General features: G+C 37.1%; 2 protein-coding genes across 2 annotated transcripts; both read left to right on the top strand.

The window, feature by feature from the left end:
- The first annotated feature begins 478 nt into the window (after positions 1–478).
- On the top strand, positions 479–2398 carry LOC125211754 (SUMO-conjugating enzyme SCE1). The gene is made up of 5 exons (XM_048111674.1): positions 479–667; positions 773–856; positions 1339–1491; positions 1589–1702; positions 2090–2398. Exons 1-5 carry the CDS (start codon positions 599–601, stop codon positions 2150–2152), a joined length of 483 nt encoding a protein of 160 aa, XP_047967631.1. The 5' UTR covers positions 479–598; the 3' UTR covers positions 2153–2398.
- A 17228-nt stretch (positions 2399–19626) lies between these two features.
- Positions 19627–23101, top strand: LOC125211762 (SUMO-conjugating enzyme SCE1-like). The gene is made up of 5 exons (XM_048111685.1): positions 19627–19811; positions 19915–19998; positions 22038–22190; positions 22288–22401; positions 22793–23101. Exons 1-5 carry the CDS (start codon positions 19743–19745, stop codon positions 22853–22855), a joined length of 483 nt encoding a protein of 160 aa, XP_047967642.1. The 5' UTR covers positions 19627–19742; the 3' UTR covers positions 22856–23101.
- Positions 23102–23619: the final 518 nt, after the last annotated feature.

Here is a 23619-nt window from a genome sequence, read left to right as displayed (position 1 = left end):
AAATGGTAATAGGTCTCATATTTCACTAACTTATTGCACTCACATTTTATTTTAAACTAATATATACAAGTGAGATCCATAATTAATTAACTTTTTTCCACTCATTTTTTAACATGTTTTAAAACCTGTGTCGTCAAGGAATGAGTCTCTTAACGGTGAACGGAGGGAGTAAATGCTAACTAGTGTTTTTAAAGAGAAAAAAAAAGCACTTCAAAATTAACTTCAACATAAAAGGAACAAACACTCCATTCCCACGAGTTGCACACATGATGCTCCTAGTAGCGTTGTATTCACGCTGAAATAAAACAAGATAGTTAATTTTTCCTTTTGACTTTTCTCTTCAAACTTTTCTATTTATTTCCAAAATATTTGCAGCCATCGGATGAAAGATCTAATGATTCTAATCGGGCCGTCCATTTATTCCTGCAGAACACAAAATTAAAGCAAAAAGGAAAATGAAAAATAAAATGCCCCTTTCTCCGTCCATCTATCACTTGCCTCGCGGACTATTCAATAGCTATAGTCCCATTAGAGATTGCGAAGGCTCTTTGTTTCTCTTCTCGGATTAAAGGAGGAATTTTAGGGCTCAGATTGCAAAATGTCCGGTGGAATTGCGCGCGGGCGGCTGACGGAGGAGCGAAAGTCATGGCGGAAGAATCATCCACATGTCGGTGCACTTCTCTACTTTTAGTTTCGATCGCAGTTTGTGTTTGTTGTTTATGGAGTGATTTTAAGTATGAATTTTATTGTGGATTTTGATGTTTGGCTGTAGGGTTTTGTGGCTAAACCGGAGACTCTGCCTGAGGGTACAGTGAATTTGATGGTGTGGCACTGCACGATTCCTGGTAAGGCCGGGGTAAGTATATCAATCAATCAACTAATTTTGTTTATTCGTCGTTGTTTTGACTTGGAATTGAGCCCCTGATTTGGAGTTGAATAATGTGGATTTGACATAGGAGTTCAGCCCATTGATTGGGTTTAATATTGTGATTGCGTCTACTTTTTAATGGGCAAATTGGTCTCTCTATCAGCTTACTTAATTTTTGTGGAAGTTGTTTTGAATTAATCAGCCATGGTAGTTCTCCCTAAAATACCAAATCATGGAGGAGAGAGACAAATTTTGAAGTGGCTTCAGTTTGGATTTCTTTCTGTTTCTTTGTTCTCTTTTTTAGTTTTATTAAATTGTTCCATGTTGATTTTCTATTGCTGTATACATATAATTGATGTATGGCAATGCTTGTAATGGGTAGCTCATGAACAGATGAATGAGTTATACTGAGTGTGGTGTTTACTTATGTTTTTAATACTACTAAATATTTGATCATGGGTGCATTGCAGACTGACTGGGAGGGTGGTTATTACCCACTCACAATGCAGTTTAGTGAAGATTATCCAAGCAAGCCGCCGAAGTGTAAATTCCCTCAAGGCTTTTTCCATCCTAATGTGTACCCATCTGGAACTGTTTGCCTCTCAATTCTTAATGAAGATAGTGTGAGTGTAACTGCTTCTTCTATATTCGTTGTCTTACTGATCTGCTAATTCTTATGGTGATTATTATTATTTTTCTATCCATTTTAAATATCATTAGGGTTGGCGCCCAGCCATCACAGTGAAGCAAATTTTGGTTGGTATCCAAGATTTGTTGGATACGCCTAATCCACAGGATCCAGCTCAAACTGAGGGATACCATATGTTCATCCAGGTTATAGAAATTCTCTGTGATTTTGAAATTGTTGCCGTGCTCTTTCTGTACAGATTTATTGCAACAGTTACCCAAATTTATTACCACTTGCTATATAAATCGTTTCTCCCTTTGGCTGTAATGTGTGCATGAGATATAAGACAAACATAATTCTTGATATACTATTTCTTATATTGCTCGTATATTTCATTCTTATACTCTTCATGTATATGGCCCAGTTCTTTAGTTCTTCCTTATTCAGGATATTTAATTCCAAAGTCATCATGTAAATTTCTGTGCGAGTGTGTTTTCATTTGACATGGATTCATATTCTTTCATGGGCCCTAGAGAGCTGGGAGTGAAAAAAGCTCCATGTTAACTTGTGCCGAACTGTTGTATATCCTGCAGGATCCAATTGAATACAAGAAAAGGGTTCGGCAACAGGCGAAGCTGTATCCTCCTCTTGTCTGAATATATCTTTGTGCTGGTTATTCCTTAGTTTTGATGCAAACATGTTGCTAGAATTTGTATTTGTCAAAAGAAGGTTATCACGTACCCCAGTGACTGGCAAGGCAGTGTTGGTTGTTGGTACGGTGTTTGGATGTGCTTCTAGTTACTGAACCTGCATAATGCATAGAAACCTCTTGATTGTGATAAGGAGATTGTATTTGATTGATGTCGAATGTGGTAATATAAGATCGCCTTTCCTTTGCTCGACTTCAGAGGCATGCGTTATTTTTTCATACATTCAAGAGTGTTGTTTTTGGCCCTTAGACAACGACCTTGCTTTGATGTCTTCCATCAATTACAAAACATTTTCCCCTGGCCCTCGTTATATTTTTCTCTTCTACTTTTAGGTCTTTTCTAATTTCGATCTCTTTGTTCTTGAAGTATGGTTCGAATTTTTATATTATGGTGAATTTTTTTTCAGAACTTAAAAATACTAAAAATATGCAGTGTATTTATCTTCTCTATCTTTTTGTTGTTCACCATAGTAACACAATTGACATATTTTGATCAACTTAAAAAGGTTTCTTTAGGTTATTTGTAACATATCGTTGATTTTGATGTTTTTTAAAAGAGTCCTAGACGTATTACCCTTTTGTGATTTTGGTTAAGAATATTAATTTTTGGATCTTTGAATCTCAAATAGTGTACACGGAATTTCCTTTAATGGCAGTGCCATTTAAAATTGAAGGTCAACCTTTTTAAAGTACATTTTCGCTGGATTAGCAAAGTTTGATTAGTATATTTAATATTTTATAAATAATTATTTCTACCTTTTTCACAAATGAAATTAAAATAAAAAGAAACTAGTGTTTCCTTAACAAAATTGTCGATGTCTTTTTTTCCCATTCCCACAAGTACCTTAGTTTCTTGTCAAATATGAAGCGATTGAATTACTATAGTCTCTGTCTCCGGCGCGTGCCTGTGGGCATGACCATCGATTCAAGTACAATTTTTATGATTGAAACAAGGGAGAAGCTATACTTTGTTTGTGAGAGAAATGAAATATTTTTTCAAGTGGTGTGAGCCCGTCGATGAAGACAACGTCATGACTTCATAAACGTGTTATTCATCATGAAGTACTACAAATCTTTGTTAAATTGCCACTTTCGTGATGTCGCAATGAGTTTAATTTTGCTTAGTGTTTGAGAAATAAGAAGAGTGAGAGACGTTAGAGAGTGAGTATTTTTTTTTTCTATTTTAATTTATTTATTAATCTAATTTCTATTTAGAAATATTTAGCCAAAAATTTATAATGTTTAAGTTGCTAAATAATCTTGAATTAATAATCTAATCCAGTCAAAAGTTAGTTAATAGTGTTGACCATCTATTTTAGACCGCACTGTACATAAAGGTTTATTTCTAGACCCTTTTTATTTGTTCAGGATTCATAGATCCAAAAATTAATGTTTTTTACCAAAATTATAAAATAATCATATTACTATTAAGAACCAAAAATGTACTTTAGTCTTTTTTTAAAACATGATAACTTATGTGGGTTAAAATTCACTTATATTATTAAATAAACAATGAATATAAATGAAACTAAGAATAGTCATATGTGGCTAAAGTTTGTCTATTAGCTAAGCCTAATTTCATACTCCATCCAGTCCCTAAGAGCATGAATAACGCAGGCGGGCCGGGCCGCAACTCGCGAGTCCCGGCCCGATTTTAGCATTGGAGGCACGAGCGTCACGGCTCGGGACGGTCTCGAGGACGCAGTTGCGTCCCTGGGCCGCTCCCGAGTCCCGTCCCGGCCCGGCGTTAGTTGTGTTCGGGCCGGGCCGCAAGTCTGAATTTTTTTTTTTCAGATTCTTGAAGAAATTGAGAAGAAGAAATGGAGAGGAAGAAGAAAGAAGAAAAGAGGGAGAGAGAGGAACGTTACTTAATATTGGGAATTGGGAGTTTAAATATGATTAAATTTATATTGGGAATTGGAAAATAGAGTATAATTATAAATTTATATTGGGAATTGGGAAGTGGTAGAATTAAAAATGAAATTTATAATTTATAGTTTATAATTTTTTCATTTTGATAATTTCTTATTAATTTTTTTTTCAAATTGACTTATGTTTTAAATTTTTTTTTTTGAATTTTTAAATTTAAATGTTGTAATTTTCTATTTTTCGATTGAACAATGAATTTTTCCGATTTTAATTGTTCAACGTATTTTGTTTTATGATTAAAATATGTTGTAGTTGTGAATAGTGCAAATGAATAGTTGTGGGCCTGAGTTGTGGCCCGAGTTATGGCCTGCGGTGTTAATGGAGTTGTGGCCTGGAAGGCTGGAACCCCTAATTTGAGGGAATGATGACGTGGAGGGGACTTGCGGCCCAAATCCGGGCCAAGGTTATTCATGCTCTAATAGATGTCTCATATTTGATTGGTGCGAACTTTAAGAAATTGTTTAACTTTGTGGAGAAAAAATAAATGGAAAAAGTCAGTGAAATGTAAGCCCTACTTTTATATATTAATTTTATAATAATTGAGAGTAAAATAAATTAGTAGAATGTGGAGTTTATTTACTAAAAATAGTACTCTCTCATACTACAATTTTGGTTCACTTTGGTTCACTTTTACCATATATAGTAGGTTAATCTCACTTTCCACTAAGGCACTAACTCATTCTCCTAACATTTTATTATAAAACTACAATATATAAAATTAGGGATGTCAATCCAACCCGAAACCTGTGGGTCGGCCCGAATAGTCCGGTAAAAGAGTTTACAAATTAGAAATTGCATATTCTTTTGGGACAAACTAAAAAGGAAATAGTGTATATACTTGTGGGACGGAGGGAATAATATTTAGTAAATAATAAATTATATTAAATATTAAATCTTTGGTAAAATTATTTAATTATATATATATATATATATATTATTATCATTATGCAAATATAAATAAAATTTATTGTTCGACAAAATATAGTTAAAATTTAGTGGATGATAGTTAAAATTACACAAAATTACTCCCTCCGTCCGTCCATCATTAAATGTACCATTTTTCCATTTTTGTCCGTCCGTTAATAAATGTCCCGTTTCACTTTTACTATATTTGGTAAGTGGACCCTACATTCCACTAATGTATTTCACTCACATTTTATTATAAAACCAATGTATAAAAGTAGGCCCCACATTCCATTAACTTTTTCTACCCACTTTACTTTATAAAGTCAAACAATTTGTTAAAACTCGTGCTAGTCAAATATGAGACATTTAATCATGGACATAGAGTGTATATTTTATTGTATAAGATTAATTAATGTTCACAATATTCATTCATATACATGTGGTGGAGTGATAAAGATGCCTTATATAGGCTAGAGGTCTCGGTTTGACCCCCTTCAGTCTCATATTTTTTTTTAAATTTTAAACAAGCCATTTTTAAAATACAAAACCGGTTTCTGGTTCGCGGCCCAACCCGTCGGACCGGCCGGTTCCATCAATTCAAAGCGGCCTGACCAATGCTCACGGTTTTTAGGGGGTGAACCGGAATAGACCACTTGACGATTCGCAGTCCAACCGGTCGGTCCGGTTTGGTTTTTAAAACACTGCAATTAGGCTAGTCCATCAGGTTCAATCAATACTACTTGGACTGAGGCTAATCAGATTGTAATTTTATTGTTTTAGAAATTTATAATCCTAAACATTTAGGTTTTGGATTAGCTTAACGACCTAAGAGTTTTATATTTATAATGTATAAACATAATACAATAATTGTAGATACTAATTATATACTTCCTCCATCCTAATCTAAACTAGACGTTTCATTTTCACTCCTGTTTATAATACATAATCATCTCTGTATTATTCTCTTACTTTATTTTCCCTTCGCTTCAATTATTTATCATTCCTTCTGTCCCTCACTAAGTGAAACATTTCTGTTCGACACGGGATTTAATAAAATGAGGTTTTGTTAGTTAAGTGGAGACGGAATACGAATCTCATCCACTTGGATGGTTTGTGAGTGCTAATTAGTGGTTTTTAAAGAGAAAATGAAAATACTCTTAGCATGTAGAAACACTTCAAATCAACTATGCATCAATGAACTTAACAGAGTTTCAAGAATCGAGCGAACAATTCTTCTAAAGATATTCTGTGATGCCTGAACGACGAGAAGCGAACTTTGAGAGATATGTTCTTATCTTTCAAGTTCACTTCTCTGTATATGGCTACATGGTACTTGGAAAATCTCACCATCAACATGTCTCATAAAGTTAACATAACCAAAAAAAATCAAATGCATATGTACTCGGTAGTAAAAAAGGCAAAAGGCATGAGAATAATTCTAATAATATACACTTCAAATAAAAATTAATAATAATTTAAATATTACTTCTTTCGTGTCTCATTAATTGTTCATTTTTGTTGGTTATGTCCATCTACGACTCCATTAGAACTCCATTTTTCGTTTTACTATAAATGGTAAGGATGTTTCATATCCTATTAACTCATTCTACATACAATTCATTATAAAATAAATCTATAAATATATAAAAGGGGAGTTTTGGAGATATTTACAAAACTGACATTATGAATATTATAATAAAATAAAATTAAATAAAGACTTCATAATCATAAATCATAAATTATAGTAATTATATTTAACTGCTATGTGCTATGTAGTTGGTTTAGTGGAGCAGTGGAGCACATGAAAATCTTTCTATATTTTATGTAGTGAATCGATTTGGTAGCCCAAGATCATTTGAGCGAGAAGTTTAGGTTTTTGCCTCTTTGTCTATGTGAAATTATTTCTAGTCTATTCTCCGAGTTTGATAGTTATCGACAGTTGATGGAAGTGTTCATGCTTTGATTACTTTCCTCATTGTTTTCCTCTTCTTTGCTCTTCTCTGGTGAGCAGCCTCAAGATCACATATTAATGAGGATGAATATCTTATGCACAATTCTCTGACTTGGTGTCTCCATAAATAAATTGGAATAGATTGTTTGGTATATGGTGTTAGAGTTTGTATACTAGAAATCACGTTTCGAGTGATTGAATACTGTAAAACTCTTATTTTATTTTTCAATGAATAAAACAAATTATTCTTGTCATAATGTTGTTATATTATACATTTAATGAATGTTAATACTCCCTCCGTCCCAGAGTATTAGACTCGCTTCTTTTGGGCACAAGATTTTAGGAGGTGATGTTTAGTGGTGTAAATGAAGTTGGTAATAAAGTAGATTAGGTAATGTGATGTATTTTTATTTTTAAATTTAAAATAAATGGAACACAACTTTCAGATCTTTTAATTTCAGCTGACCGCTCTTGAACTTCTTTACGGCAGGGGTGGTAGCGTCGGCAACCGGAGCTTTCCTCTTTCCTTGCACCACGACGAGTGATTTTCCTCCGCCACTGCCACTGCCAGCAGACCACGACGGCGAGCGAGTAAGGGGCCGTCGGGGGTTAACCCACCCATCATCGCTTGGATTAGGCTCACATATTTCGTCGTTGGAAGCCATGGATGCGTGAGTTTGACAGGAAATGTTAGATCTAGGGTTTTTTTTTTTTGGAAGAGGCGTGGAGAGAGAATGAGGGATTGAGTCTGGAAGAGAGAGAAGACAAAAAATGAAATGATGTTGGTGGGTTGGGTACCGATTTCCATTCAATTAACATTGGATTAATTAACATTATTTTAATCTTAATTGTAATAAGGGTGTTACTTAAATTCTTTAATTTTTACCATAAATAGAAAGTGGTCAATTATATTGGGACACCCCAAAATGGTATACGAGTCTAATACCATGGGACGGAGGGAGTACATGTTTAAATGTATAAGTTAACTTAACAAAGTCTAAGTCTTTGTTTTAGTAGACCGGTTGTGGGCGTCGTGTCCACTTTAAGGTAACACGGTCAGTTCTAAACAAAGAAAAAGATGAATTTCACAACCTAGATGGAATTTGATTATCCATCGAGAAAGGTTGCAATGTCAGTCCGCATATTTCTAAGCCTTACTGAAATAAGATGACATTGGTGTGGTATAAGACTGAATGGATCTAACAGCGAGACTTGTCCTTGGGCTATCTACTGAAAGGCGAGGTCTTGATAATATTTGTTTCTTAATCATTGTAGGTTAGCATTGAGCATACGGTATTGATTATGCATTACTTTGACTTATCAAATGGTGCGGGTTTTTCGCAACCCAATGATCCTGATATATTGGGTAGTGGTGATCAATATCTAGCGGTGCTAGGATTGCTATTATATTGAATCGTGCGCGAGGTGAGTCTCGTTTGATAATGTCCTCAAGAGGAGCGCGAAACAAGGTTTTATTATTCGGAACCTAGCTAGTTGGAGTTTGATTACTCTATGAATAATAAATAAGCGTTTCATGCTAAGTCCAATCTTGGAATTAATAAGAAGTTAATTAATTAAGTCCATAGCAGACATTAATTAATTAACGGACATTTTTATCTTAAGCGCAGGAAATGAAAGTTAAACGGAAACCCGGATTACTTATAATTTCGGATTTGGATGGGGAGAGTTCAATATTACTTCTGTAGTGGCTGCTCGTAATATTCCAATTATAACTTATATTAAATTGTGGGTTCAATTTAATTAGTAAAAAGTAAATTGGATGAGCCCATATCCAAAACCTTCCATAGATCCCTGTCTGGGCCCAAAAGGAACTTAATATAAATAGGAGAATAAAGGAGACAGAATCAACACAATTTCATACTGAAATTTTCGAAAATTTCGCCCCCCTACAGCTGAGGAGATTTTCGATTTCCACTCCTTTTCCCAAAAGGATTTCTTCTGTCTTCTTTATTTAAGTCCTAGTATTCTGGTGAGATCAACCCACACTGATATCGGAGTACAGTTCGGGAACCAGAGAGAAGATTTGTGGTCTAGTATTCAAAGCGGCACGTGGAGAAGGAGCTAGCCATCTTCAATTCTTTGGAGAATTAATTAGGTATTTTTCTACTCCGTAGAAAAGCATGTTTTAGATTTCAATATTCTTAAAGCATGATTAATTCAAGTTATGAGCATGATACATGTAAGAATTACGCGAATAGATTTTGTCTAAATAATCTTCTAAATAGATCTGATTATTATGTGATTTATTGGTGTGATTAATGATTGCTAAATTATGTTAATTCATGCAAATTAATTAGCGTCCACCAGCGCTTCCGCTGCCAGTTCCTACATATGGACACAGACTCATCTCTGGCAATGACAATGTCTATGGAGGGTTACCGTTATACTCTTCAATTTCCATTGTTTTAGCATTGGCTGGTAAGTATTAATCAACCTTACATGGAAGCCAGTTCTGGTTTGGTGTTTGATTATTTTTTCTCAGTGTCATCAGTTTCTTTTTTGACATGGGTACTGGGTTTGGCCTCGACATATGACATGAGATGCAAAATAATTTTTGTGTTTGGCCTCGACATATGACATGAGATGCAAAATAATTTTTTTTTTCCTGTGCTAAAGGTGGCTATCTTGGTCTGGTTGTTGGACATGGACCAATATTTGGTGTTGGTGTTGATCGAGTTTATGAAGGATGGTAGATGGAGTATAGTATTTTTCTATGTACTGTCGTTTATCTTCTACCTGGACGATTCCTTTGCTTATTGCTATGCTCTTCCATTTCCTGATGTCAGATATTTAGGTTCTCAGTTTTCAAGAGAAGGCAGCTCTGGGCTTTCACAGTGTGACAAAGGGAGCATAGTATTTTTTTACTACCTCTTATCTTCTACCTAGAATTTTCCATCCTTATTGTTATTCTCTTTGATATTCAGTCTCTGACAATTGGGTGGGTTCTTCTTTTTCCATATTTGGTGATGAAAGTATCAACATTGAATTTATTTGTTTTGTATAAGTGTTTACAAATTTTCTGTTCGATATTATTTGTTTTTAGTTAAAAGGTTTTAATCAATTTTTTATGAGTTAATTTTAATAAATTATTTTTTATTTCACTTTTTTGGTGCATACGTATTTGATATTCTACACATTTTGAAAGAAATATAATGTGTCATGCAAGATGAAAAAGTATATGCATAAGAAATGTAACACCCCACTTTTTCGAACCCTAATTTTCGAGACATAAATTTTTTTGCATTAAATGCTTTTAATGCTATGAAGTGTGTGGATTAAATGATGAGTGATTTATTGCATGATTCTTTGTGTGTGACCTAGTTGCGATATGGAGTTGAGTTTGAGTTGAATAGTCAAACTTGTTGATTATATGACGTGGCTGTTGAATAGTCAATAGTGTGGAAAATATGACGTGGCCGTTGAAAGGTCAATGTGTTGTGAAGATGGAGTGGAATTAAAAATGGTGGATTTTGTGATGCGATTATGTGAATATTTTGATGTGGGATAGAATATATCGTGGCGAATTATTTCCTAAGGGATGAGTGAGATTAAATAGGATTTTCATAAATATCCTACACATATTATTGGAATTTTCGACCCTCATGATTTATTGGAGAGGAATTCTATTTTTCGTGGATTTGATTATTCTCTTGGGATATTTATCCAAATTAAATCCAAATTCTGATTTTTCCTTATTTCCTCTATGAAATTTTCAAAACCCACTTTATAATATGGAGATTTTTGAAAATCTCCTATTTATGGGAGAAGGAATTATTTTATTTTATTATTTGATCCCTTATTTATTCTCTTCCATGAATAAATATAAATATTCTAGCATATCTTACCATATCTAAGAATATCTTGCCATATCCTATTTTAATTAGGATTTTAATTTGAATCCTTGTGGAGAGATTCAAAAATCACGCCACTTTCCTACTTTTATTGGGAGATTTATTATTTTATTCTGCTCCGTGATATTTTATTCTACTCCGTGAAATATCTAAATTAAATCATAGGCTAATTAAATAGCCTAAGAATTCGAAATCCCCTTATTTCTCACCAATATTAACGCCAATCCCTCCCCCATATCTTTCCAAATCTTTATTTATTTAATTGTGGGATTATATTCTTGAACTTTATAAATAAGAGTGAAAACCCTAAACCTAAATCAAAGAAAAACCGCCCCCACTCCCCCAAAATCACGTCTCCCCTCTTTCTCACTCTCTCTCAATTTTTCTTCTACTATTCTCCAATATTTCTTCATCTTTTGAGAAAAATTGAAGTTGGAACTCAAGAATTTTTGAAGAATCAAGGCTACTACTTTGTTCTACCGTTCGTTCTATCGAGAAAAGGTATTTTTGCATTAATCTTTTCATATCTAACCGATTAATCAGTGTTCTTGAACCCTCATGCATATAGAGTGAGTGAAAGGGGAAACAATTGATGAATATGGGATGCATGTGTGCGTGTGTGAATCGTGTGTGTGTGTATGTGCGTGCCTCGGTGTGCGTGCATGTGTGTTGTGTGTTGAAAAACACTCATGCGTGGCACGTTTTAATGATAGATCTGGAGTTGTTGTGGTGTGAATAGAAAGTGATATGATAATAATATCTTGATTTTCGATTGGTAATATAAAACGAATCGAGGGGAAAAAGGGAAACGTTAGAAACATGCATGAATTTGAGTAGATGATTGAGACTTACTTGTGATACACATAAATTAAAGTTGATAACTTTCGTGGGACCCTGGTAGTTCTCCAGTGACTAAGTAATTGGCCAGGTCAACGAACCATGGCTCTGCATTCATCGGACGCTTCCCCCTGTCTGATGTTCCTAGACCTGTTGCTGTGAACACTGCTTCCCAGTCAATAGACCTAGCAGACTTCCATATATAATAAATATGGTCCTCGGGGAAGGCATCCGGTATAGCTTCATCCGTATCCCCTTAGAATATTCGGCTCAAATGATCTGCAACTTTGTTCTCCGTCCCTTTCTTGTCTTTTACTTCCCAATCAAATTCTTGCAGCAACAACACCCATCTAATCAACCTTGGCTTAGACTCCCTCTTGGCCAGGAGATACTTAATCGCAACATGATCAGTGTAGATTGTTACCTTCGACCCTAGCAGATACGGTCGAAATTTTTTGAATGAGTACACCACTGCCAGCATCTCTTTCTCTGTGGTATCATAGTTCTTCTGAGCCTGGTTGAGGGTCTTCGAGGCATAAAAAATGACATAGCTTCTCCCGTCAATCCTTTTACCTAGGACTGGTCCTACTGCAAAATCACTCGCATTGCACATTAATTCGAAGGGGTAATTCCAGTCTGGTGCGCGGATTATCGGGGCGGAGACAAGTCTATCCTTCAGTATCTGGAACGCCTTCTTGCATCATTCATCAAAATCAAATTCTACATCATTGTGCAAGAGATGCGTTAGCGGTTGGGCAATTTTTGCAAAATCCCTGATGAACCTCCTATAGAAACTGCGTGACCCAGTAACCCTCTAACCTCCTTCTGATTCGTGGGGTAGGGTAGTTTCCAGATTACATCCACCTTGGCTTTATCCACTTGAATCTCTCTCTCGGAAACTACATGGCCGGTGACTATTCCTTCTGGTACCATGAAATGGCATTTCTCGAAGTTTAGGACTAAGTTCTTCTCTTGACACCTTCTCAATACCAGATCCAAATTGGCCACGCATGCATCGAAGGAATTTCCATACACCGTGAAATCATCCATAAAAATTTCAATGCATACCTCCAACAGGTCTGAGAAGATGCTCATCATACAGCGCTGGAATGTTCCCGGTGAAGGGGTTGGCAGTGGAAGCGCATTCACAAATCAATTACATAATAATCAGATCTATTTAGCGGATTATTTAGACAAATTCTATTCGCGTAATTATCTCACGTATCATGCTGATAACTCAAATAAAAACATGCTTTAAATTAATAGAAACCTAAAACATGCTGTTCTAAGGTTAAGCCATTATACCTTGATGATTCTCCAAAGGATCGAAGATGGCTAGCGCCTTCTCCTCGTGAAGATTTTCAGTACAAAACCACGGATCTTCTGACTGGTTCCCGGACTGTGAACTGATATCAGGGTGGGCTGATCTCACCAGCGCACTAGGACTTAAATAGAAAATAAAATGAGAGTTTTAACAGTATTCAATCACTCGAAAGGTGATTTCTAGTATACAAACTCTAACACCCGGTGCATTGCACAGTCCAAACGTCATTCTTCTATATGCATAAGTACCAAACGGGCAGGTAAAGGTTGTCTTCTCCTGATCTTCCGGATCCACATATATCTGGAAGTATCCACTGTATCCGTCTAGGAAGCAAAAATATTGCTTTCCAGCCAACCTTTCCAACATCTGGTCAATGAAGGGCAAAGGAAAATGATCCTTTTTAGTGGCTTCATTAAGCTTCCTGTAATCGATGCACATTCTCCATCCAGTCACCAATCTAGTAGGCACCAATTCATTCTTATCATTTTCCACAACTTGTATTCCCGACTTCTTTGGTACCATATGAACTGGGCTGACCCATTCGCTGTCTGGAATGGAGTAAATAATCCCCAAGGATAGCAACTTCAATACTTCCTTCAGAACTTCTTCCCTCATGTTTGGGTTTAGCTTGCGCTGTGGTCTCTACGCGCCTTCGTCCCTTCTTCTAGTCGGATGTGGTGCATGCAGAGATCAGGGCTGGTTCCCACCAGGTTGGAGAGCGTCCACCCTATGGCCTTTTTGTTCCTCCGGATTACATCCAATAGATCATTCTCCTGTTCCGCTGTCAAGTGGCTGTTGATTATTACGGGGAATGTTTCATCTTCCCCAAGGTAGGCATACTTCAGGGTCTCGGTGGGTCGCTTTTGGATACTGCACAGCTTACTAAACTCGTTTAGGAATTCGTAAGGACATTCATTCCTTCGTCTAGAGAATGTAGGTAAAACACCCAGCACATTTGTCTTGATATCAATAGACCTCTGGCGCTGGTTCGAGACTATGGCATGGGCGGGCTCACCGTCCAGATGTGCGGTGAGTGATCCTCTCTCCGGATCGGGATCCTCCAAGTGCGCCATATCCACGTCTTCCTCTTCCTCGGTTTCGGAGTGCTCTGTCTCTGTAGACGACTTCGGGTCTTCTCCCCTGATGAGTTCCACTCATTTTCACTTTTTGACTCGAATGGGAATGGGTCTACTGTCGTAAACCCTGATCTGGTGGTGATGGTAGACGTTGATTCCTTAACCTGCCACCTGACTTGAGCGTCCCTTGACCCAGACGGGTTACTCCAGTTCCCAAATCATGAGCCCTTGCTCATAAACTGCCAAGAAAAACAAATAACAGAAATTAAAACTATATACACCAAATCCTCAAACACGTAAATAAACTACGCCATCCATCCCCGGTAATGGCGCCATTTGAAGAGGCTTGGTCTGTTAAGAGCTAATGATGGTTAGCGAAAGAGTGTTCTAAAATTGATGAAGAAAACCCTCGGTCCAGGAAATCTGCTAGACACTGGGTCTAGGAACTCAGAGAAATCCGCTAATGATGGTTGGGCACACATCACTACCTTAACTCCCCCTTCAAAACCCTCAACCCGCTTTAATTAAGAAAACTAGTACATGGAAGTAGGGATCGAATCCACAGAGATGAATGCGCAAGTAAACATGTTCAAAGACTCGGGAACTATTTTTTTGTTGGCTGCTGCCACGCAATTTGGGGTTGAGCTTTAATTCCTAGACTTGGTAATTGAAATATTCTACTCTAACAGCCAGATCTAGGCAGAAACACAAAAAAAAGCATATTAATCGAAATAGAGCGAGACAATTACTAGATCGAACGAACAATTTCCTTAATTAACCTAGACCTTGGAAAGCAACTAAATATGGGGACCATTTTCTGAAAAGGTAGAGTACGATCGAAAAGCTGCAAAAGAACTAACTAAAGGACTAACTAACAACGACATCATCTTCTCCAACATTTATCATGAAACAAGCAAGAACGAAGATCAAAGCAAAGTAGACGGAATTAAACCGATAGAAATGAAGAACAGTTCGAACTAAAGCAGATCTACGGCTACTAGACGAGGTAAAACAAGAATGCAGAATTTAAACAACGAAATCAAGCGAAAACAAGCAGATCCATTCACGGGACGCTTAATCCACTCCGGATCCAAGCCATCCACAACAACCAAACATCATTTCCATCTCCAATCCTCACAAGTTTACGTAGATTCAACCGATCAACAACAGATTTCTTGCAAAACAACTCTAAACTCAGATCAACCAACAATAATCAGCAAATCAAACCCAAAACAACACGATAAGATAAACGAAACAGAAGCAGTGATATCCATAGCAAAACACGAAATATCCAACGATAGCAACAACACAAGGCCGAGCCTCGAACAGCGAGGGCTCGGCGAGTACCAAAAGTAGACAGAAAAATAAAGACAATTGTTTCTTCGCCTCCGTAGAGACGGTGTTGCACCCAAACTTCCGATGAAAATGAAAACCCCTCTACGATTTCCCCCAAGTGAGTGTGTAAAAAAATGGAAAACTAAGCTAGGAGCTGGAAAAGTCTTTTTTCATGTTGATTGCGTGCTCCTTTTTATAATGGATAGAGCTTCTAGATTGTTCTTGCAATGCCCATTTTTCCCTTTTGAAGAGCTCTTTTGTCTAGCGCTCTTCCTTGTTCAGCTTATTTTTCCTGTCAGCTTCCTCCACCAGGCGATCTCTGTCTTCTTCCTGGGGCTGGCGATTTTCTCTATACACCTGGCTCAAAAAGGTTTGTTAGACCCGGGAAATCACAGAATTTATCCCTTAATCAATGCATGAAATTAGCCTTATCAAGTAAATAAATTGAATGATAATATGATCGTCTTGAAACATTGAGTGAGGTTGTGTCTTCATACATGACTTCACTTTTCTCTTGGTTGCTTCCGCTAAACATGAAACTTAGTATTGTTTGTTTATTTTGAACTTATTTCCTTTTTTATTAGAATATTGAGACAAAATGCGTTTTTGGAATTATATTAAGCCCTTGTCTTTTGAGCATAATTTGTGATATCTATTCATCATTGGTTTTTCTTGATTAAGCCGTTGTCTTATTGCTTAAATAGTTCATTGATTACTCTGGTCAAATCCCTTTAAATGAAACCCTAGCCTATGCTCTTGTTGCATTTAAGTCCGCCTAGGTAGCAGTCGCCGTATTTATTATACCCTAAATGTCGGGCTGTTACAAGAAAAGGTAATGTTAATTATACTGTAATTTTGTTTTTTAACATATTTATTTAAAAATATTGTATAATTTAAATAATATATTTTTTAAAATGATAATTATTTAAATATTTTATATTCTACTCTCTCTGTCCCATTAGAAATGAAACGTTTTCCTTTTTAGGTTGTCCCAATAAAAATGAAACGTTTCCTAAAATGGAAACAATACTCTCTCTACTTTTTCTTCTCTCCTACTTTACTCTCTCTTCATTAACTCACAAAACACCACTGCATAAAATCTTGTGCCGGAAATCAAATGTTGCATATTTATTGGGACGGAGGGAGTATTATTTATTGGGATAATAGTCATTTCAATAAATTTGATCAAATTGTGGTCTGTCCTTGAATTTTAAAATTAGAATATTAATGACTAATAAATTGTGATAGTTTCTATTATGATTGAAACTCAATGTCATTTTAAAAAGGATTAACTATATTAGTTATAATGTTGAATGCATGTATGAGGTTATTTGTTTAAATAAACTAAATTGTAATTTGAATATGGTAATCCTTATTACAAAATGTATATGTACATTGAAATAATTTTTAAACTTACTATAATATTTTTGTTCTATATATAATATGCTCATTTATCAATACTATCATTATATAATAAAATTACTCTTCCCAATTTTTTTACATAAATTATACTAAATTCATAATTTTGTACATCACAACTTTATTTTAATAAAAGTAACTATTTTGATCAAATGTAGTAATATTGTACATGATATGTTTATTATTAAATAATATGCGTCGTGCACAGCATGAGAGTGATACTAGTACTATATAAAGTGAGACTCATATTTAACTAACTTTTTCAACGTATATTCTCTTACATTTTTTAATACCGTGTAAAAAAGAAAGTGAACAATGAATACAAGATGAAGGGTAAAGATGCCCAAGGTTTATGGTTCGGGCGGTTAACCGTGAAACCGTAATAGGTGGTTATGGTTCCGAACCGTGAAATTTAAATGGAACCGAAACGGTCACTTTTGGAACCGTGGGCAGATTCAGGTTTCAAAATTTCAAAATCGAAAATGTAGCTGACGGTTACTATTTGCGCGAAAAATCACCGGAAAATCTTGAAATTGGACCAGAACCGCCGAAAAGTGGACTACGAAAAACCACCAGTTCAGAATTGAAATTGGAACCATCGGTTTTCGAACCGGATCATAACCACGAAATACGTTCAAGATTCAGTTCCGGTTCGAAATTTTTCAGAATTGTAACCGACAATTTCAAACAATAACCGGTGAAATATGTCTTAATGGATGGAATGTACTTTTGAAAATGAGCTTGTGCTTAGAGCATCCGCAGCGGGTGTCCGTCCGCCCGTGCCAGCGGCGGGGACACCCGCCGTCCGCCAATGCATGTCGTCCGTCCGTGCCAGCGGCACAACGCTGCTCTTAAATAAGAGCGCGTATTTAAGAGCAGCGCCGTGCCGCTGAGCACCTTTACGTGGCAGCTTCTGATTGGCCAACGGCATAGCCAAATTCAATCTTTTTTTAAAATGCGAAATAAATTAAAAAAATGGTTTTAAATAATTTTTTTTTTCCCACTTCCCAATAAATTATAACCGTTTTATACACATTTTTTATTTATTTTTCAACTTTTTTTCCCCCAAAATTCACATTTTCATCTATAAATACCCTTACTTCAACACAAAAAATTCTCATAACACTACACAATTCTCATCTTCTATCATCTAAATTCTCTCATCTATTTTCTCATCAATTGTCTTCTTTTCTCTCATCTTTTCTCTCATATTCTCTCATCTAAATTCCCACCACACTACACAATGTCCGACTCTGACGATCACCCTCCCGGTCCCGCGGTTGGAACCACGAATGGTTCGGATCCGAGCCATTCTCTAGTCCGGAAATGCAATTTTCGGTCCCTCCTCAAATCCAAGGTTCTCAAGTTCCGGGTGGCTACCGACCTTATCCGGTGTACGACCAAGATGCCCCCGGGTTCGGGTGGGCACCCGAATCCGGATCGGGAGGGAGTGGTAGCTTTGTTCGTACTCCTACTTCTATTCCTACACCTACTCCTCCTCCTCCTCGTGGTACCCGCACCCCGTACACTCCAGATGAGATGATGCAGATGTTCAAAGCCTACTTGGCAGTCTCTGAAGACCCAGATGTTGGCACAAACCAAACCGGGGGCCGGAGGGAACCATCTATCGCAATGATAGTATGGTGCGCAATTGCATCTACAAAGCCAACGAGGCAATTGGTATGTTCCAGGGATACTTCCAACAAGAAGAGCGGGCGGCGGGGACCGGCAAGAGCGAGCTCGACATCATCAGTGCCGCCTTGGCGACCTACCAAAGCTTGGAGTTGAAACCGTTCAAGTACCTCAGTTGTTGGCAGGAGGGGCGCCAACATGCGAAGTATAGGGGTGGCGTAATAGCATCCTCCTCCAGCTGCTCCAGCAAACGGTCGAGGTCGGTAGCCCTATCCGACGGCGCCTCCGATGATGTGGCTATCCAGCTTGCCGGAACTAACTTGGGTAGCCCTGACGCTGGCCCAAGCAGTTCCCGCCGGCTGCAAGGAAGGAAGAAGGTGACGGGCAATCGCCGTCGCGCACCGACTCCATCCGCCCCCGCTCCCTTTGTGCCACCTCTACCCCCGAACAACTTATTGTGGGCCCTCTTTGGTCAACTCAATACGACTGATACGTCTAACATGACTCCCGAGCAACTTGCAACACATGTGGGAATGATTCGGAGTCTCAAGAGAACATTGGGGATAGAGAACTAGTCTTCCACGAGGGTATTTTTTAGTTTTTAATTATGTAATTTTTAATTTGTAGGATTTTAATTATGTATTTTTTTTTATTTTTTAGGATTTTAATTATGCAATTTTTATTTTTTAGGATTTTAATTATGTAATTTTTATTTTTTTAATGTATTTTTATAATATACCTTTGAGTTTGTCCTTAGCTAAGAGCACAAATATAAGTGTTGTGCTCTTGCCTAAGAAAAAGGAGTAAAAGTGAGTCTAAGCCCACTTCTATGCTTTTAGCTAAGAGTACGGATATAAATGCTCTAGCGGTTATTCTTATTAATGACAAATTCCCACAAGTTGTCCACATTATGCTCCTAAATAGCGTTGTATTCACGCTGAAATAATACAAAATAATTCATTTTACCTTTTGACTTTTCTGTACAAACCTTTAGTAATTTAAACTTTTCTTATGGTTATTTCCATACTATATCCTGCCATCAGATGAAAGATCAAATAATTCTAATCCAGGTCGTCCATTTATTCCGACAGAACACAAAATTAAAGCAAAAAAGAAAATGAAAAATAAAACGCCCCTTTCTCCATTTATCATTTGCCTCGTGGACTATTCTATAGCTGTAGTCCCATTAAAGATTGCGAAACCTCTTTATTTCTCTTCTCGGATTAAAGGAGGAATTTTAGGGCTCAGATTGCAAAATGTCCGGTGGAATTGCGCGCGGGCGGCTGACGGAGGAGCGAAAGTCATGGCGGAAGAATCATCCACATGTCGGTGCACTTCTCTTCTTTAAGTTTCGATTGCAGTTTGCATTTGTTGTTTATGGAGTGATTTTAAGTATGAATTTATTGTTGATTTTCGTTTTGGGTTTAGGGTTTTGTGGCTAAGCCGGAGACTCTGCCTGAGGGTACAGTGAATTTGATGGCGTGGCACTGCACGATTCCTGGTAAGGCCGGGGTAAGTATATCAATCAATCAACTATTTTTGTTTGTTCATCGTTGTTTTGATTTGGAATTAAGCCCCTGATTTGGAGTTGAATAATGTGGATTTGACATAGGAGTTAAGCCCCTTGATTGGGTTGAAGTGAATAATGTGGAGTTAAAATTGTAAATATTGAGATTGCGTCTACTTTTCGTTTATCAGCTTACTAATTTTGTGGAAGTTGTTTTGAACTGTGTGAAGTTAATGTTAGTCAGCCATGGTAGTTTTCCCTAAAATACCAAACCATGGAGTAGAGAGACGAGAGAGACGAATGCAATCTGCAGTGTTCTGATTGTATTTCAGTTTCTCTGGCTTTATTTTTGTTAAAGAAATATGCTTTTTAATAGAGTGTGAAGAATTATGTTGATATCATGTAGCCTTAGGTGGTGTTTGGTTGCCTAGATTAAATAGTCTCATGATATAATCTAGGCTAATACAAGATTGAATCTTGGATTAAAAAAAGGTGTTTGGTTGGAATGTCTATTTTAATATAATTCTGATTTGAAATATTATATAGTGCCAAAATAATGTATATTACTAAAATACCCTTCAAACATTGGGTCTAATACACAAGCACCATCCCACTCTGCACCATCTCCACCACACCGCCGCCGTGGCCGATTGCCTCAACACCAACCCCCCCTCTCTTGCTCGCTGCCCCCGACACCCTCAGTATCTTCTTCGACACCACCGCCAGCCCCGCCGCGCGTGCCCCACCAGCTCCACCCTCACGTCCGCGCATTGGCAGAGCACGTCCACCACCGCCATCAGCATCTCCCACATTCTCTTCTTGCACGTCCACCACCGCCATCAGCAGTAAATCAATCACGACCGTCACCACTCAGGGCCTCCGGCTTCGACTACCTTCACCCGATTCCACCCCCAAATGCACGCAGACGCAGTGATTAGGATTTTCAGCTCCATTTTCCTCTCCTTTCTCGAGATGTCATCCGATTTCAGAAATTAAACATCTCGATTTTAGAAATTGAGCGATTTTGGTGAAGAATTGGAGTTTTAGAGCGGTGAGAATTGACGGATCAGCGATTTCAATTATAGCTCTGAGGAGATTGATTGCGTCGGGTCGCGATTCGTAGCTGCTGATTTGTAAAGTTGGGGTTAGGGATTCAATGAATTTGGGTGTGGAGAGCCTTTGAGGCTGGATTCGGGTAGCTAGACTGCTGGAGGGCCTCTGCGGCGGAGGAGGTGGTGGAGATAGAGGAGGCGAGGAATTTGGGGGAGCCGGCGGCAGCGATTTGGGGGAGAACTAGTAAAGGGTAGATTTGGAAGTTAATAACTTGTACACCACCGATTAATTTTGTCGGAGGGGTGAGGCCCTGATGAGTTATCCTCTGACTATCTGTCATTGACTCAATCTGGGATTTAGTCTGAGATTCAATATAACCAACCAAACATTTGATTAAACTTATCTTGTGATTCAATCTGGCCAACCGAACGGGGGCTTAGTTTATAATTTTGTGATACTTTTGCCCCTTATTATAACCATGAGGATGGACCTCATTATATTTTATTCTTTTAGATGAATAAAAATATTGCTATGTATTTTAACTATTTTCGTATTGTTTCATTTGAATATTACTATCATCATAATGTACTTCACTTGCTGTTGATTGAGATTCAAGTGTTTTCTGAATTTTAGTTGACAGAGTTTATATTGTATGTGATGCATGAGTTTCCACTTTAGTCTTTTGTTCGGTTGGGATTCCAGCCAAACTTAGTTGGACAACTTGGGTTATAACTGTAGTAGACTGGAGATCTGATGGAATGCATGTACTTCAACTTTTGAAGTGGCTTCAGTTTGGATTTCTTTCTGTTTCTTTGTTCTCTTTTTTAGTTTTATTAAATTGTTCCATGTTGATTTTCTATTGCTGTATACATATAATTGATGTATGGCAATGCTTGTAACGGGTAGCTCATGAACAGATGAATGAGTTATACTGAGTGTGTTGTTTACTTATGTTTTTAATACTAAATATTTGAGCATGGGTGCATTGCAGACCGACTGGGAGGGTGGTTATTACCCACTCACAATGCAGTTTAGTGAAGATTATCCAAGCAAGCCGCCGAAGTGTAAATTCCCTCAAGGCTTTTTCCATCCTAATGTGTACCCATCTGGAACTGTTTGCCTCTCAATTCTAAATGAAGATAGTGTGAGTGTAGCTGCTTCTTCTATATCCGTTGTCTTACTGCTCTGTTAATTCTTATGGTGATTATTATTATTTTTCTATCTATTTTAAATATCATTAGGGTTGGCGCCCAGCCATCACAGTGAAGCAAATTTTGGTTGGTATCCAAGATTTGTTGGATACGCCTAATCCACAGGATCCAGCTCAAACTGAGGGATACCATATGTTCATCCAGGTTATAGAAATTCTCTGTGATTTTGAAATTGTTGCCGTGCTCTTTCTGTACAGATTTATTGCAACAGTTACCCAAATTTATTACCACTTGCTATATAAGTCATTTCTCCTCTTGGGTGTAAGGTGCGCATGAGATATAAGACAAACATAATTCTTGATGTTTTTCTTAAGAATACTGCATGTATATTTCATTCTGATACTCTTCATGTATATGGCCTAGTTCTTTAGTTTAATTCCAAAGTCATCATTCTTCAATAGGTCATGGGTGAAAATAATTTCTGTGCCAGTGTGTTTTCATTTGACATGGATCCATATTCTTTCATGAGCCCTAGAGAGCTGGGAGTGAAAAAAGCTCCATGTTAACTTGTGCCGAACTGTTGTATATCCTGCAGGATCCAATTGAATACAAGAAAAGGGTTCGGCAACAGGCGAAGCTGTATCCTCCTCTTGTCTGAATATGTCTTTGTGCTGGTTATTCCTTAGTTTTGAGGCAAACGTGTTGCTAGAATTTGTATTTATCGAAAGAAGGTTATCACGTACCCCAGTGATTGGCAAGGCAATTTTGCCTGTTGGTACGGTGTTTGGATGTGCTTCTAGTTACTGAACCTGCATAATGCATAGAAACCTCTTGATTGTGATGAGGAGATTGTATTTGGTTGATGTCGAATGTGGTAATATAAGATCACCTTTCCTTTGCTCCACTTTGAGGGATGCGATATTTTTTCATACATTCAAGAATGTTGTTTTTGGCACTTTGGCAGCGACCTTGCTTTGATGTCTTCCATCAAGTACAAATCATCAACCCCTGTCCCTCGTTATATTTTCTTAGAGAGGTTTAGTATTTAGAAATGGTAACATGTTGGATTTAGTATTTTTCTGAATATTTTTGACTTTTTCTAATTTCGATCTCTTTATTCTAAAGTATGGTTCGAATTTTTATATTATGGTGATTTTTTTGTCAGAACTTAGAAATACTGCAATTATGCTGTGTATTTATCTTCTAGTATATCTTTTTGTTGTTCAGAGTATCACAATTGCCATAATTTGATCAACTTTATAAAGTTTTCTGTTTTTTTTTTTTAATTTAAAAAACATTCTAGATTATTTGTAATATATCATTGATTTTTATGTTTTTGAAGAGTCCTTGATGTGGTATCCTTTTATGATTTTGGTCAAGAATATTAATTTTTGGATTTTGAATCTCGAATAGTGTACTAGA

The sequence above is a fragment of the Salvia hispanica genome, chromosome 1, assembly GCF_023119035.1.
Source record: "Salvia hispanica cultivar TCC Black 2014 chromosome 1, UniMelb_Shisp_WGS_1.0, whole genome shotgun sequence".
Lineage (NCBI taxonomy): Eukaryota > Viridiplantae > Streptophyta > Magnoliopsida > Lamiales > Lamiaceae > Salvia > Salvia hispanica.
This window is presented reverse-complemented; position numbering and strand designations above follow the sequence as displayed.

Bases quoted from the DNA above. Each gene is read 5' to 3' on its own strand.
- LOC125211754 (XM_048111674.1), top strand. From the start codon at position 599: ATGTCCGGTGGAATTGCGCGCGGGCGGCTGACGGAGGAGCGAAAGTCA. The intron at 857-1,338 runs GTAAGTATATCA...GGTGCATTGCAG, and splicing joins CGATTCCTGGTAAGGCCGGG to ACTGACTGGGAGGGTGGTTA. The intron at 1,703-2,089 runs GTTATAGAAATT...TATATCCTGCAG, and splicing joins GATACCATATGTTCATCCAG to GATCCAATTGAATACAAGAA.
- LOC125211762 (XM_048111685.1), top strand. From the start codon at position 19,743: ATGTCCGGTGGAATTGCGCGCGGGCGGCTGACGGAGGAGCGAAAGTCA. The intron at 19,812-19,914 runs GTCGGTGCACTT...TTTTGGGTTTAG, and splicing joins GGCGGAAGAATCATCCACAT to GGTTTTGTGGCTAAGCCGGA. The intron at 22,191-22,287 runs GTGAGTGTAGCT...AAATATCATTAG, and splicing joins CAATTCTAAATGAAGATAGT to GGTTGGCGCCCAGCCATCAC.